General features: G+C 59.3%; 2 protein-coding genes across 7 annotated transcripts; one reads left to right on the top strand and one right to left on the bottom strand.

The window, feature by feature from the left end:
• Positions 1-2,616: 2,616 nt before the first annotated feature.
• On the top strand, positions 2,617-5,548 carry SMIM29 (small integral membrane protein 29). 4 transcript variants are annotated; one of them, XM_086371212.1, is made up of 5 exons: positions 2,617-2,853; positions 4,148-4,331; positions 4,522-4,547; positions 4,830-4,935; positions 5,097-5,548. In XM_086371212.1, the coding sequence occupies exons 2-5, from the start codon at positions 4,221-4,223 to the stop codon at positions 5,160-5,162; spliced, it is 309 nt and encodes a 102-aa protein (XP_086227338.1). In that variant the 5' UTR covers positions 2,617-2,853; positions 4,148-4,220; the 3' UTR covers positions 5,163-5,548. The 4 variants fall into 4 exon arrangements, with proteins under 4 accessions (XP_086227338.1, XP_086227341.1, XP_086227339.1 ...); XM_086371215.1 differs by having other exon boundaries at positions 2,715-2,853; positions 4,148-4,271; XM_086371213.1 differs by having other exon boundaries at positions 2,836-3,018.
• Positions 5,549-5,673: 125 nt separating this feature from the next.
• HMGA1 (high mobility group AT-hook 1) lies at positions 5,674-14,529 on the bottom strand. 3 transcript variants are annotated; one of them, XM_086371216.1, is made up of 6 exons: positions 14,468-14,529; positions 14,078-14,203; positions 10,858-10,999; positions 9,013-9,096; positions 8,341-8,391; positions 5,674-7,033 (listed from the first exon to the last, which is right to left on the bottom strand). In XM_086371216.1, exons 3-6 carry the CDS (start codon positions 10,957-10,959, stop codon positions 6,980-6,982), a joined length of 291 nt encoding a protein of 96 aa, XP_086227342.1. In that variant the 5' UTR covers positions 10,960-10,999; positions 14,078-14,203; positions 14,468-14,529; the 3' UTR covers positions 5,674-6,979. The 3 variants fall into 3 exon arrangements, with proteins under 3 accessions (XP_086227342.1, XP_086227343.1, XP_086227344.1); XM_086371217.1 differs by lacking the exons at positions 14,078-14,203; positions 14,468-14,529 and adding an exon at positions 13,030-13,670; XM_086371218.1 differs by lacking the exons at positions 14,078-14,203; positions 14,468-14,529 and adding an exon at positions 11,406-12,593.
• Between the last annotated feature and the right edge of the window lie 449 nt (positions 14,530-14,978).

Raw genomic sequence — 14,978 nt, 5'->3', positions numbered from 1 at the left:
CTTAAGACTATGTATCCTCCTAATGTTAGGTGGAATAGTCTATAAATGTGGATATTCTATAAATGTAGATAGGGTTGTTCCAGTTTAATTCTGGTTGATTATTTATCTGATTGTTTTATCAATTATTCGGAGTAGTATTGAAATCTTTGACTAAAACTGTGACTGTTTTTTCTTACAGTTGTATCCATTTTTGTTTTATGAATTTTGAAGCTGTCTTATTGGGCATTGAACATTTAGAATTGGTCTATCCTCAATCGTGTCATTATGAATTGACCCTCTTTTTAATCTCTGGTAATATTTTCTGCTCTGCAATCAAATCTGACTTTATCACAGCCCTCCCAGCTTTCTTTTGACAAGTGTAAACAAGGCGTATCTTTTCTCATCTTTTTGCTTTTACCCTGTTAGAGTCTTTGTAGTCAAAGCACATTTCTTATGAGCAGCATGTAATTGGGTCTTACTTCTTTTATCCATTCTGACAATCTCAGCCTTTTAATTGGGTTATTCATTTTATACTTTTTGGCCATGCGCGGCATGCAGGATGTTAGTTCCTTGACCAGGGGTCGAACTCGTGTCCCCTGGGGCGGAAGCCGGGCGTTTTAATCACTGGATCACCAGGGAAGTCCCTTGACCAGGCTGTTGAGACCATTCACCTTTACTGTGATTGACAGAGTTAGGCTTCATTTTATCATCCTCTTTGTTTTCTGGTTCTCTCATCTGTTCTTTGTTACCCTTTGCTCTCTTTCTACCTTCTTTTGGATTACTTGAGAATTTTTAATTGTATTTTATCTGTTTTGTTGGCTTATTAACTCTATTATTTTATGGTTTACATTATATGGATTTAACCTACCACAGTTCGTCTCATCACAGGAACAAACCAGACCTCAAACACAATCCCAGAGCAGCTGCCAGCACAGAGCTGTCCAGGAAGAGGGCCCACCCATCGGGGCCCATTCTGCCTTCCCCTTGCTGATCACACCAAGGGCCTTGGGAAGTCATCACACCACTCAGAACCTCAGCTTGCTCCTTTGTAAACTCAGGTCATCCCACCTGCCCTGCCTACCTTGGAAGGGTGTTCTGTCCTAGGAATAAAGACCCCATGCCTTTCCACACACGAGCCTAGCCAATGCAACCACTCGGCCTGCTCCTAGGACCGCTAGACTCTCAAGATGTGGAATGGGAATGGGAACAAAGGTTGAGTGTGTGGGCAGCCAAGGGCCCCTGGGCTCTAAAACCTACTGCCTGATCCCTACTTCCCTGTAAGGTGGGGGAGGCCTCCTCCCTCTGCCCTCCTAACAGAAGCCTGATGAGCAGTCTCCCTACTCTCCAGACCCAAAACCCAGAGAGTACCAGGAAATCTGCCTGGAGGTTCCAGACCCAAGCTTTTCTCTCATTCCTTTCCCTTTATCTGATTCTCCATCAGTCAGATGGTGGTATCTGGAGGCAAGAGGCGAGCTTCCAGCTGTCTTCTGGTTCCTAATTGGGTCATCTCTGCACCAGATCTGCTCTCATCTAACCTTCTGGAAGGACTTGGGAAGACTGAGGCCTGACCAGACCAAGTGGCTCAACCACATCTGGGCCATTGGCCGTCCCTGGCAAGAACAGGGTGACCCAGGAAATTCCCTGGCAGTCCAGTGCTTAGGACTCTGTGCTTCCACAGCCAGCGGCACAGGTTCCATCACTGGTGGAGGAACTAAGACCCCGTGTGCATCCTCTGACTGTCAAAGAAAGAATAGGGTGAGGCACACGGCCCTTGTATCTTCAGGAGCACCTGAGGACCCGGAGGATTTCAACCTGGCTCAGCTGCCACCACCTTTACGTTCTCAGGTGTTTTCCATTACCTGCCAATCTGGAGTTTTACCAATTGCATGTGATTCTGATGAGGGAGAGGCAACTGTAGGTTTACCTACGGTTGTAAGAAATAACGGAGATAGAGCCGTTCTACACTTGTCCTAGCTTCCCCCAATGCTAACTTTTGCAAAACTATAACATCACCATTAGGATACTGACATTGCTAAAATCCACCGATCTTACTCAAATTTCCCCAATTAAGTGTGTCACATTTTAATGATCAGCCCACGGAAGCTTCGACCCAATCTTAACCTACTTGGCAAACCTATTGTGATGCAGAGGGACTTCACACCACTGGTGCGGTTTGTGTGTGTGTGTGTGTGTGTGTGTGTGCCCCAGAAAACCGGAAAGAGGTTAACAGGGAAAATTAAAATTCAGGGCATGTTATGTGCTAGGCTCCACTCGTGCCATCGTTTGCTGCCTGCAGCAGCCTGTTTTACCAACACGAAGAGTGAGTAAGGCGTAGGGAGGGAGGGTGGCTGGGTGCGAGGTCCGAGGCCAGGCAAGGGCTATTCTAGGCCCGCCTACACACCCCGAGCACAGCACAGACGGGCAGTCACGCTGCGTGCGAGGAGGCCTAGGGGGCTCCACAGACATTAACGGAGGCCCCACGGGGCCTGCGATGCACGTTAGAGCGGGGCCCGGCTCCGACCAGCGGGGCGAGGGGCGCACGCCAGGCCCAGACCCCACACGCGAGCTCCGGAGCACTGCCGCCCCGGGGACGCCCCGCGGGACGCCGGGAAGCCGCGCCCCGCCCCGAGCCGCCGCGCAGCCCGCGGCTGCCCCCTGCCGCCGCGGCGTGGGCGCTGCAGCCCCGGCTGTATCCGCCTCCGGATTGGCGGCTCCGGCAGTCTCCGGGCCGGCTGCCTGCGGCCATCGGATTGGCTGCACCCCGATACCGCGGCCCCGCCCGTTTCCCCGGGTCCTTTGATCACGCGCCTACTGGCTCTTCCGGGGCCTGGGAGCCAACCGAGGGCGTTCCTTTCCGGGCTGCAGCGGCGGGAGGTAAGGCATGGCCGGGTTGCATGGGCTGCAGAGCGCCGGTACAGGTCCACGCCTGGGGTGTCGGGATTTCAGGATACTCGGGTCGCTTTGCGCCCCCCTCACGTTCTCCTTCCCTGGCCTGAGCCTCCCAGCGCCGTGGGAACTACCCCTCGCTCTCCCTTGCTGGTGCGCATCCTAAGGACGGCCTGTCAACCTCCCTACCTCGGAATGTCCCCTCGACCACGGGACAGGCGTGCGACTGGGCGAGTCCGGAGCCCCCATGGGCACCGAGACAGGCGGCTCAGCCCTTAACCTCTGACGGAAACCCAGGCGAACCGGGGTCACAGACCTCGGAGCGTCTGCGTGCAGCCACCCGTGTAGAGTCTCCTTGCATCTGTCATGGGAGCTGACCCTCTCCACTTCCGCCTGTCATGCCAGGCTAGGAGGGGAGGACCCGGGCGGAGCCCCGAGTGAGGACCAGGGGGAGGTGACATCACCTCGCAGATGCAGCCCAGCCCTGCCCACTGGTGTCCACTCTAGCACAAGACCAATGCGGGAGACGGTGCCCAGGTTCTATGTCTGGAGTGACACCAGGGACAACGAAGGCCTGCGACCTATAGCCTGAAGTGTGGGCACTGGACCAAGATCGAGGGGGGTCCTCCAGATGCTCCTCCCTCACCCCTTGGCTGCAGTGAGGACCCCTTATTTTAACCTAATCTCTCCATTTTGCTTCACTGGATAGCTTCTGGTAGCCCAGTGCTCTAGGAAGAGGGGGCGGGAGCTGGGGACCTCCACCTAACCTTCCCTCAGTAACTAGTATCTGCAAATGTTTGGCCAGCACCAGCACCTGGGTGAGAGCCCCACCCTGGGCAGCACTCAGGCCCTGGGTCTGGCCTCCCCTTGGTGCCCCTGGGTAAACCCCAGGATTTGCTGAGAGTCACTGGAGGGCTCAGCCCAGCACACTGACCTGGAAGACCCCCTCCCTCCCCTTTCCAGGACCTGACCTTAAGTTTTCATGTATTATTACTATCTTGGGGAGGGATCCAGAGCCTGGCTGTCACCCTGGGTGGAATTGACAACCTCTTCCTTCCTCTTCAGATTTCCCTCATAGCTCAGTTGGTAAAGAATCCGCCTACAATGCGGGAGACCTGGGTTCAGTCCCTGGGTTGGGAAGATCCCCTGGAGAAGGGAAAGGCTACCCACTCCAGTATTCTGGCCTGGAGAATTCCATGGACTATATACAGTCCATGGGCTCCGAAAGAGTCGGACATGACTGAGCAACTTTCACCTTCACTTTCACTTTCCCCCTCTTCAGGGAGCCCCGGGGAGGCACCCTCCCGAGGCGGTACTGCCCATGCTGACTACAGGGCCCTCCAGCTGCCGATGTCATGAGTAACACCACAGTGCCCAATGCCCCGCAGGCCAACAGCGACTCCATGGTGGGCTATGTGTTGGGACCCTTCTTCCTCATCACCCTGGTCGGGGTGGTGGTGGCTGTGGTAAGAAGCCTCCACACGTACACACACCCCCACACTCTTGCTAAGGCAGGGGCGAGTGGGCCCGGACCAGCCTGTACACAGCATCTCACTGTCCTGCTGTCTTGGGAGAGGAGGGTGTGGAGGTGGGTCCCTGTCCCCCGTGGGCCATCCTGGGATCAGCCGCCTCCACAGTGCTGTTTCCCTATTACAGGTGATGTACATCCAGAAGAGAAAACGGTGAGTGTCCCTGTCCTGAGTGCTCCCCACCTGCATTCTGCTTAAAAGTTCTTCCCATAGGATCTGAGACCCCAGCATACACGTAAGATGCCCTTCAGGCATTCAGAAGACCAACCTGAAATTCCCCGCACGCGTTAGGTTTTTCCTATCCAGACACGTGTCCTTAGAGCTCTAGGACCCTGAAAGGCACCCACTGGAGGTGCCCCGCTGGGGGAAACAGTGGAGTCAGATGTCTGCAGGGAGGTGTGGGGTGCCGTGGCTGAACACCCCCGTGCCCCCCAGGGTGGACCGGCTTCGCCATCACCTGCTCCCCATGTACAGCTACGACCCTGCCGAGGAGCTGCACGAGGCCGAGCAGGAGCTGCTGTCGGATGTGGGGGACCCCAAGGTGAGCACTCTGGGGGGACAGAGAACCAGCAGGGATGGGCCTGCTCTCCTCACAGCCCTGAAGCCAGAACCTGCTTCCACCCTCAGCCTTCCCCATTTGGGCCGGGGCCAGTCAGGTGCCTCCCTGCAAGCTGTGCTGTGGCCCACTCTCCCCTGCTACAGGTGGTCCACGGCTGGCAGAGTGGCTACCAGCACAAGCGGATGCCCTTGTTGGATGTCAAGACGTGACCTGAGCCCCCTAACCCTGCCCCTCCCCGAACCACGGGGTCCTGATCGGCCAGGGCCCTGCAGCCTGCTGCTCCCCCAGCATCCTTCCCCCCAGCCTGGCTCCTAAGCCCGGCAGAGCCGCCAGCCTCCACTGGACCCACCTCCTCACTCCCTCCTAGGCTTTCAGTCCTTTGTGGGATGAGCCTACCTACTAGCCACTCCCAGGAACTAATGAGAATGTTTCTTCCTGGGGTGAAAGGGTGGCTGGGATTACCAGGTGGGGCTTTGCCCTTCCATGGGCACCCTTCTCTAGCCCTCCCAGACTTAGCTTTGGAGCTGTTCCCATGGTGACAGGGCCTAATGTATATTCAGTATATATATTTTGTAAATAAAATGTTTTGTGGCTAGAGGTGTAGTTGACTTCATCAAGACCGGCTTACGTTACCTTCCCTGTGCTTTTTCTTTTTCACTCACTCACTAGAGATCCTTGGTTTCTAACCTCTGTTCTAGGCACCCACCACAGAAAAGACAGTCCAGAAAAGGATATTTTTTTATTCAAGTAACTGCAAATAGGAAACCAGAGGGGAGCCCCAGGCTGGGACAAATAATGGCTACCTCCTCCCTGACAGAACAGGTGGAGAAGGTGGCCCCTACACCTGACAGTCAACACGGGCCCCCCCCTCCCCACCCTCACTCTGCTGCAGCATCCTAGGGGCAGGACCCCACCTTCCCTGGGACTGGGGGAGTTGGTACCCAGCCTGCTTTGCTCCAGGCCCCTTCCCCTAAGGGCTTCTTGGAGGAGGGGGACGTGGGCAGAACAGGAGGCAATGAGGATGGACATTTGGCGCTGGTAGCAGCAGCAGCGACGGATGTCTAAGAACAAAACATATAACAAAAAACAACACGACTGTCCAGAGGTAGTTTGTGAACAGAGGAAAGATGGAACCAGAACCTTGGGGGTTGGGGAGGAGCAGAAGGGTGGGAGTGGGCGAGACTAGCTCCTGGTTATTAGTGCCCCGAGGGAAGGGAAGAGGGGAAACTGAGGCCTGGAGCGGAAGCAGACAGGGGCGGGGAGTGGCTCCAGCTCTCGAAAGTGGCTGCTGCAGGGAGCCCAGGCCTCCTGGGCCTCACCTGGATAAAGGGGATGCTTTCCATCATTGCAATGGGATTCCAGGGTGAGGGCAAGGTGGGCTGGAGCCTGCCTAGAGCTGGGAGAGGACTTACATTCCTACCTTCCTTCCTGAGCCCCCAAGAGGGTGGCCCCACCTAGTGTGGGGACAAGGCAAGGCGGGAAGGAGAGGGGGGTGAGCCACCCCTCGGTGAGACACAGGTCGGTTGGGGGTGGTGGGGGGCATCTCGGGGCAGTCGCCCCTCTCCAGTGGCCGCACCTGCTGCGGCTAGTACAGTGGCGTGGGGCATGTCCAAATGAGAGCATGAGATGGGGCTTGGGCCCCTTTTAAGGCCAGGGGAGCCCTCCCAGGCCCCTTAACGGGAAGCCAGAGGGGAGAGGCAGAGGGGATCCCCAAACCGAGAGCCCAGCCAGCAAGGCCCCCACCACACAGGGAGCAGGGGTGCGGCAGCCTGGGAGCGGCTAAGTGGAAGTCAGCTTTGTCCGGGACGGCGGGTGTGGCGGGTGGGTGAGGGGTCACTGGGACCTCAAATCAAAGGGAGCGGCTCCCCACTCGGGCCCAGGGACCCTGTGGTGGCTGGTGTGCGGTGTAGTGTGGCGGGGAGGGCGCAGGTAGGGGGCAGGGAGGGCCTGGGGGGGGGCGGCGGGAGCAGAGCGGAGCTGTCCAGTCCCAGAAGGAAACTGCTCCTCGGGAGGGAGCAGGCGGCGGTCACTGCTCTTCCTCTGAGGACTCCTGCGAGATGCCCTCTTCTTCCTCCTTCTCCTGCAGGGTAGGCAGGGCCATCAAGAGAATGCCAGGCCCGCCCCCTCCTCTGCTGCCGCCCCCAGAGGCCAAGCTCACCACCCCCAGCTCCGCACACCCGGCCTCTCCAGAAGGGGGATGAGTCAGGGCTGAGTGTGTGGGTGACTCAGCAACCTCCACGGCCCAGTTTCATTCATAAAAAGGAAGAATTTAAAGGGAGGGAAAAAAAACCACACACACGCTGCTCTCACACACAGCCAGGCCCCTCAGCCCCCAGAGGCAGGGGGCTCCTGGCAGAGCACAGGGCACCCCTGGGCTCAAGCTGGCAAGGAAGTGACTGGTCCTGGGGTGGGAGACGGCAGCCAGGGAAAGGAAAAGGGGAGGGCAGGGGTGGCTGGAGGCTGTGAGCCCCCTCCACGGGGGGTACCAGGTGGCCTCAGCAGCCCGCAGGGGCAGCTGCTGGGCGGTGGAGGGGCCACGGCCGCGGGCTGACCCCAGGCCAGGGCGGGGAGCGAGGGGAAGTGTGCGCCGGCCGGGGCCCACTCACTGGGCGGGAATGTCGGGACACCACACAGGGCCCCCGTGCCAGGCACAAACTCCAAAACAACCCGTTTCCTGTTACTCACTCTTGGGGCCCTGCCAGCACCCCAAGCCCCCCTCAGCCGGTGGTGGCTCAGCTCACACAGCTCGAGGAACGAGCCATGGGGAGGACAGGTTGCAGGGGCCCCAGCTGCAGCGGCGCCCCGGGAAGATCTCTGGGCTCAGCCCGCCAGCCACCGCTCCCAGTTGTCTGGGGGCCCAGAAGGGGGTGGGGCCCCCACGTGAGGAGCGGCGTCCACAGGGCAGCGCCCCTCAGCTCCCACCCAACAGGCTATGTCCCACCCCCTCCCAGAGTTGAGATCCTCTACTGCTGCTGCTTAAACCTCCCTTCTTCTTCTTCATTACTACAATGGGGGGCGGGGGGGAGACACTACCATATGACCTCAAGGTCCACCCTAGAAGTTCTGACTCTGAACCAGAAGCAGGGGAAGGAAAAGATAAGAACACCCCCAGTAAGGCAGGGCAGGGAGTCTGGCCTGGTTTGTACCTGGGACCCTGCACTTCTCATGGACACAGCTCTTCAGAAGCCCTGGGCTGAGTGCCAGGAGTCCGGGCGCCCTGGACAAACCCTTTCCCCTCCCTAGGCCTGGGTGAAAATGTGAAGTCCCACCATGGCTGGCCCTGCAGGTCAGGAGAGCCGTCTCCCTCTGTGCGCACACAGGAAGGAGCATCACTGTCTTTAACAGTCTCCCCAGAAGAACCAAGCTGCCTCTGCCGCAGTCACCTACCAGTTTTTTGGGTCTGCCCCTTGGTTTTCTCCCTGGAGTTGTGGTGGTTTTCTAGATGGTCAGAGAAAAGATCCACTAAGTCAAAAATGTCCCTGACGGTGCCCACCCAATGACCAGTGTCCCAGATGGTGAGGGACAGCAGGGAGGGGCGGCCCGGGACTCCCACTCCGGCGGGCCCACCCGAGTCCAGCTGGTGATGACTGGCCAGCCACACCGCCCCCCCCCCCACCCCAACATACACACACGCCCCCCAACTCCCTCCTCCACCCATGACTCAAGAGGATATGAGTCGTGTTTTAGAAAAAATAAAATAAAAAACAAAACAACTTCTCTGAAAGGCTGATGCCACTATGAATCTGGCCTCCCCCCTCATTCCTGCAGGAGCCAGGGGACCTCCCGAAGAGAAGGTGACAGTCTCAGCCCTGGACGGAGCTGCCCCCTTGCTCCTCCCTCCCAGCTTGCCTCTCCAGACCAGGAAACCTGCTGGACACCTGACTTCCCCACTGTCCTGGGCAGGCCAAGGCCCAGAAGTGAGACCTCAGTCACCGCCCCCCTCGCCTCCATGGGCACAGGCCCATCACCACCCATGTGCCAGAAGCAGGTGCAGAAAATGAGGACAGACCAGGCCTCCCATGGCTGCTGTCAGGGCAGAGGGCCCCCCGCAAGCCTCACCCGGGTCTTGGCGGCACCCTTGTTTTTGCTCCCCTTCGGTCGGCCCCGAGGTCTCTTAGGTGTTGGCACTTCACTGGGCTCCTTCTGCAAAGACAGATGAGACAGTCAGAGACACGGAAGCCACCTGCCCTGCCCCCTTTCAGGACAGAGCCCTCTGCCCCAGCCCAGCAGTGGTCTGCGCAGCCCCGCTCCAGAATCCACAGGAACCATGGCAGGTAACCCTTGGGATCCAGGTTCTCCACCTAACATTCTTTTGCAAAGCCTTTCCCTTAGCTTCTCTGCAACAGCAAAATGACAAGACACCAGAAGGCCTCCGGGAAGGGTGTCGTGGAGGCAGAAAGACACGAGACAGCTGTCCATACTCCAGCTCGGCCTCTGACCAGCTCTCAGATCTTGGGCCAGACGCTGAATGAAGACAGGACAAGTCTCCAAGCACCGGGCTATGATCACTGCCCACCCCACCCATACCTCCGCCAGAAGGCAGGGATGCAGAAGAGGGGAAAGGATGCCCCCTTCCCCTAGAGGGAGCCTCCGGCTCTACCTGCAAACCAGACTCCCTCCAGTTACCGAGACCCCTGCCATTTGGGCCACTGAAACTTTAATTTTCAGAGACAGAATAAAAAGCTGCTACATACTGCTACATAATGCACAGAAGGCGGGCAGTAAAGGCACATCAGTGGTGTTTCCCAGGGCAGCTGCCCGTTCATCGCGCAGTAACCCCACACCCCTTCTGACACCCCTCACCAACATGCCCACAGCCGGCAGGGGGAAGCCAAAGGAATCGGACTAAGGGGGTGACTTCTCCACACGTGAACAGGGCTCTGAAAGAGGCAGATGAATTCCACCGCCTGTGAGACTCCTCACGGCGCCTAAAGAGCGAGTACAGAGATCCCCAATGGGGGTGGGGAGGCGTGCCTGGGGCCTGGTGGATAAGGATCAGCTTCAGTTCCTTTCCCCTTCTCTCCCCCAGGAAAGGGAAGGAACGGGGCTTCACCCACAGCTGCGCCCTCATGTGGGGACAGCTGCCTCTCAAGAGAGAAACCAAGGTCTCCACCAGGTAACAGGTGGCCCACACAGCCTGACTGGCCAAGCTCCCTGGGGTACCCAGAACCAGGGCTCTGAGTCACTCTGCCACCAACTCCCCAATGTTTTAAACTTTCTGGGCTTTTACAGAACCAGCCAAAGCCCAATGCAGGGTCACTCAAGGAAGCCCACGAACAGGTGCTGGCCTCTGCCCCGGGATGGAGAACTACAGAAACGGACAGTAAGTATTAAGTCACCAGAGTGCCGCCACGCGTACTGCTGGGCTTACATATGTGAACGTTCACGTTTCTACAATTCATCTTTGTTGTTTAGTCGCCAAGTCACATCCAACGCTTTTACGACTCCACGGATGGTAGCCCACCAGGCTCCTCTGTCCATGGGATTTCCCGGGCAAGAATACTGGAGTGGGTTGCCATTTCCTCCTCCAGGGGATCTTCCTGACCCAGGGATCAATCTTGCGTCTCCTGCTTGGCAGGCAGATTCTTTACCACTGAGCCACCATACTTCAATACGCTGGTCCACAATGGACTGGAAATAAAGGGTAAGTGGTTTACCAGTGTACGCTCTGGCCTGCATGACTACAGGCTCACTCCTGGCTTGAACTCAGGTTCAGCGCTCCCTTGGACCACACTCCTCTCGGGCACCAGGGACGCGTGTGTGGGGAGCGCACACATGTGTAGGAATGATGCCGCACCCTGCCAGTCCTGTTTTCACCTGCCATGATCCCTAGCCCCAAGAGGTAAACCGAGGCAAAGGTCTGGACAGCCAGCTGCCTCCTGCCAGCGTGGCCCCAGGGCTCACCGGAGGCTGCTTGCGAGGCCGGCCCCGCCCGCGCTTCTCAGCGCCGTCCTTCTCCTGCTTGGAGGCCAGGGGCTGGCTGGACTTCGAGCTCGACTCGCTCATCTTCCCTCGTCAGCAGAGCAGGCGAGGAGCCACGGCTGGGCTGCAGGGAGGCAGGAAAAGTGTTAGCCACCTCCAAACCCTCACCACTCCCACCCGAGAAACGCCCAGCGGGAAACTGCCTGCTCCCAGGGACCCCCAAGACTCCACACCCAGCCTGGCGTGCAGGCTGCAGGGCGGGGCTGGGCCGTTGGCTCTAATCAGAGCCTTATCTCCTGCTCAGAAGGGCTCTTTGTTGCCCTGCCACCCCCACTCAAGAGTGCAGCCAGCCCAGACCTGGCCGTGGGTGAGGTCACCCTGGCTGAGGTGTGGGCAAGATGGTCCTCAGACTGCCAGGGCCCTCCCCTCCACTGTGCCGCCCCTTCTCTTTTAAAAGCAAGCCAAGCCTGGGTAGCTCGCGGGGGAACAAGGGAGGAGAGGTAAGCAGGGAATGAGCCCTGCACATCTACCTGGCAGCCATGCCATCAGTCCCTGGGCCACCTTGTCCACAGCACTGCCCAGGGCCCCAGCAGTTCTCTCTGCTTCCCTCTCCCTGGGTTAAACCTTGGAGGGTCAAAGATGCGAACAATTTGGGAAATGGGGGCTAAAACCACACTGGGTGAGGTGTGGGGAGGAAAAGAAATCACCCAAAGCTGAAAGGGGAGTCTCCTCTTACCCCAGCCCACTCCCACCCACCTGGAGTCAGACAGGATCCTTCTCTTTGATGCCTCCTCTCATGAGGGGCAGGGACTTCTCCAACTGAGAGGGAGAAGACACTAGCTGACCCCCTGAAGCCCTAGGAGGGCTGATCCTCAAAGCGCCCTGGTCCTTTTCTAGCATATTCCCAAGAGGACTGTTTGGACTTAATCAGTCCTACAAATACAGAATTCATGTAAAACCACCCGCTACAAGGGGCACATGCACCTGTATTTGGGAGTCTCTTCCAGAGGCTGAGAAAGAGCCCCCACTCCTATCCTCCCAGTTATTATCCCCAAGTTACAGACAGAGATTTGTCCTGGGAGGCTGCCCTTGGCAAAGGGTGGGCCCAAGTGTCTCCACTTCCAGAAAAGCCCCTCAACCTATAAAAGGGGAGTAATGATGCTCCACCTGTCTTGCCTTCGTCCGCAGACTGCAGCAAGAATCAAACCAGGTAAAAATTAAAAATACTTAAACAACTGAAAGGTTCATTCCAATCAAAATGAGAACTAGAACATTTGAAAAAGACTCTCCTTTTTCAGATTCAGACTATTTCCAATTTTAACCCAGAGAGGAAAGCCTGTTGTTTTGCAAACTTGTGATTGTTAAGAGGGGCCTGAGGCCCCTGATCCTCAAGTATTGAAATGCTCCAGACGGCGAGACTTCGTCTGGTAATTATTCCATTTCATAATATTTCAGACTTGAAGACCCTTTTAAACAAGGTGGTTGGTGATTTATCCTGCCCCATCATTAGTGGCTTGGCCTGCTCTGTAATTACAGGCAGTGATTAGAATCTTACATTACACCACAGATCCCCCTTCAAAACTAAACATCAAAATTAATCAGCTAAATGAGCGCTGACCTCACATGAGGTTTGCTGGAGGCCCCCTCCAAGAGGGGGTTCTAGTTGGGCGAAGCCAGCCCCTAATCCCAGAAGGCCCAGCCTAGCCTGCCTGGGGACCCTGTTGAGTGCGTCTGGTATTTCCCCCACTTCTTGCTGCTGGGGACCCTTTAACCCGCTCACCCTCACCACAGATCCAGGCCTCCATGAACTGAATTAAGGCCTGAGGCCCTCTCTGGTGAGACCAACAAATGCTTGTCTCTTCCACCTGTTTCTGAACATCAGGGAGGCCTGGCTTGGAGAAGCCACGTTTGAGGCCCAACTTCAATCCTATGGTCGGTAATAAGCCCTTTCGGGCCTCAGACTTGTCCCCTCCATACAATGTGGGCTCCACAAACGCTAAGGCAACCCGTGGCCATGACTCTAGGAAATCACCATGGGACTGCCTCATCTCCTCCCAAAAAGTGGCCTAGAGGAAGGGCTGATGAGGTGCCCAAGGTCACAGAGCTAGTTGGAGTGGGTTCCTGGCGACCCTTCTCGCCCGCCAGTTTCCTTACCCGCCTGGGGGCTGGTAAAGCCCCTGTCGCCCCTACTCCAGACCCGGGCCCTGGGTGACTCTGCAAGTGTCTGCGCCCGGCCGTTGCAGGTCGGCCGGAGGGACGAGGGGCCGGAGCGCGCGGGGGGAGGGGCGCAGGCCGCGGGTGCAGGCGCGGGAAACCGGTGCCCTCCGACCGCATGCACCGCCACGAGGGTGCACCCGGCCCCACTTCCTGCCAGAGGGGGCACCCAAGCCCGCCTTGGGGCAGGAAACCTGGCGCGCGCGGGGGAGAGGAAGAAAGCCGCCTCCCTCCGCGCCCTCCCCGCAAAATAAAAGCCCCAGTTAAAAAAAAAATGAAACGGGGAGTCAAAGGGACTAGTTCCAACAGAGCCCAGCAAAGCAGAGAAACCAGTTTGTGGGGGCGGAGGGCAGGCCGGGCCCCGGGGGCTGAAGAGGCGCAGGCCGGGCCAGAGGTGGGGTCGGGGTGAAGCCCCAAACCCAGGCCAGAGAGTCGGCCTCGGCTGCGGAGCGAGCGCCGGGATAAAAGGCCAAGCCTGGAGTTCAGGCCGAATTGCGGGGTTCCCGCCCATCCCACCCCCCACTTAGAGAACTTCCCCAGGCTGCGGGGCCGCCCGGCCCCGGGCTCTCCCGCCGCGCCCCAGCCTGCCCCTCTCCCCGCCCCCACGGCACAGGCCCGGGATCGGGCTCGGGCTCGGGCTCGGGCGGGAGCGGCGGCCGCGCGAGGTGCACCGAGAGCCGCCGGGTGCACGACTCGCGCTCGCCGCAGCCGCGCGCCCCCTCCCCCACCGCGCGCTTCTCCCGGGTCCCCGCCCCCCGCACGGCGCCCGCGGCGCGGGGGCAGGGGTGCGGGCGCCCTCCCCGCGCCGCGGGCCCCGCCGCCCGCCCCCCGCGCTGCGCGGCCCTCCCCTGCCGGCGGCTCGCGCAGCCCCGGCCTGGGAATAAAGCCGGAGGCGCGCGCTGCAGCCCCGGGCCGGCTTGCAGGAGGGGGCGGCGTGCGGCCGCGGCGCGGGCGCCCCCCTACGCCGCCGGCCCCGGGACGGACTCACCGCGAGCTCGGCTGCCGGCCTGCGGTGCGCTCTCCGAGCTGCCGGGAGCGACGGTGTTGGGCGCTGAGGACCGGCCTGGCTCCGCCGCCGCCGCCGCCGCCGCCGCCGCTGGTAGCAAATGCGGATCTGAAACCGGGAGAGAGAGCAGAAGCGCTCAGAGGCCGCCGCCGCCGCGTGCTCGCCGCCCTGGCCCCCGCGGGGTATTTATATGTCACATCCAGGCCGGGGAGGGGGGGGGGGCACAAAAATATTCCACCTCCCCCGAAGGATGGCGAGGGGCAGGAAGCTAGGCACGGCCCGTGCGCGGCCTCAATAAATAAATAATTTATTTAAATGATAGATATTTAAAAAAAAAAAAAAAAGGAGCCACCGGAGGGGCCGCGAACTCACGCCTTCTTGGAGCCGCGCCAGGGCCAGAAATAGCCCGGGCTCGGAGTCCCAATTAGAGGAGCGCAGCCCCGGCTCAGGGGAGCTTAAAAAGAGCGACCCAGGGGCAGGGGGGACGGGCCCGCCCGCGCCAGCCGTGTCACTGGGGGGCGGGGACATGCAAATGAGCCTGGGGATTTAAAAGGGCGGCCGCCCGCCGCCGCCGCCGCCGCCGCGCGGGTGGGTGCTGACGACGGCGAGGGCCATGCGGAGACGGGCGTCTGGGGGCGGGCGCGCAGTGGGGCCGGGTCGGGGCCCAGAGGCCGCGGCCCCCTCCCCGCAGTCCCCGGCCGGCAGACGTGGGGAGCTGCTGAGAGGGGTCACCAGGAAGCTCTTCCCAGGGGGCGGGCGTCCTCTCTGCGTGGAGTGGGCCCGCGGGAGAGACGCCTCTGGGGCCTTCCGGGCGTTAGGCCTGGCGCCCACGGTCGCGTGAATGTGCGCGGGCGCCGGTGCCTGCGGGGGTCTGCGCGGACGC

This window comes from Bos grunniens, chromosome 23 (assembly GCF_055505025.1).
Source record: "Bos grunniens cultivar Pamir isolate PY7600 chromosome 23, Bosgru_T2T1.0, whole genome shotgun sequence".
In the NCBI taxonomy this organism is placed as follows: Eukaryota; Metazoa; Chordata; class Mammalia; order Artiodactyla; family Bovidae; genus Bos; species Bos grunniens.
This window is presented reverse-complemented; position numbering and strand designations above follow the sequence as displayed.

Coding starts and splice junctions, on each gene's coding strand:
- SMIM29 (XM_086371212.1), top strand. CDS start 4,221: ATGAGTAACACCACAGTGCCCAATGCCCCGCAGGCCAACAGCGACTCC. Junction 4,332..4,521: donor TCGGGGTGGTGGTGGCTGTG/GTAAGAAGCCTC, acceptor TCCCTATTACAG/GTGATGTACATCCAGAAGAG. Junction 4,548..4,829: donor TACATCCAGAAGAGAAAACG/GTGAGTGTCCCT, acceptor CGTGCCCCCCAG/GGTGGACCGGCTTCGCCATC.
- HMGA1 (XM_086371216.1), bottom strand. CDS start 10,959: ATGAGCGAGTCGAGCTCGAAGTCCAGCCAGCCCCTGGCCTCCAAGCAG. Junction 9,097..10,857: donor GGCCTCGCAAGCAGCCTCCG/GTGAGCCCTGGG, acceptor CTGTCTTTGCAG/AAGGAGCCCAGTGAAGTGCC. Junction 8,392..9,012: donor AGGGTGCCGCCAAGACCCGG/GTGAGGCTTGCG, acceptor CTGACCATCTAG/AAAACCACCACAACTCCAGG.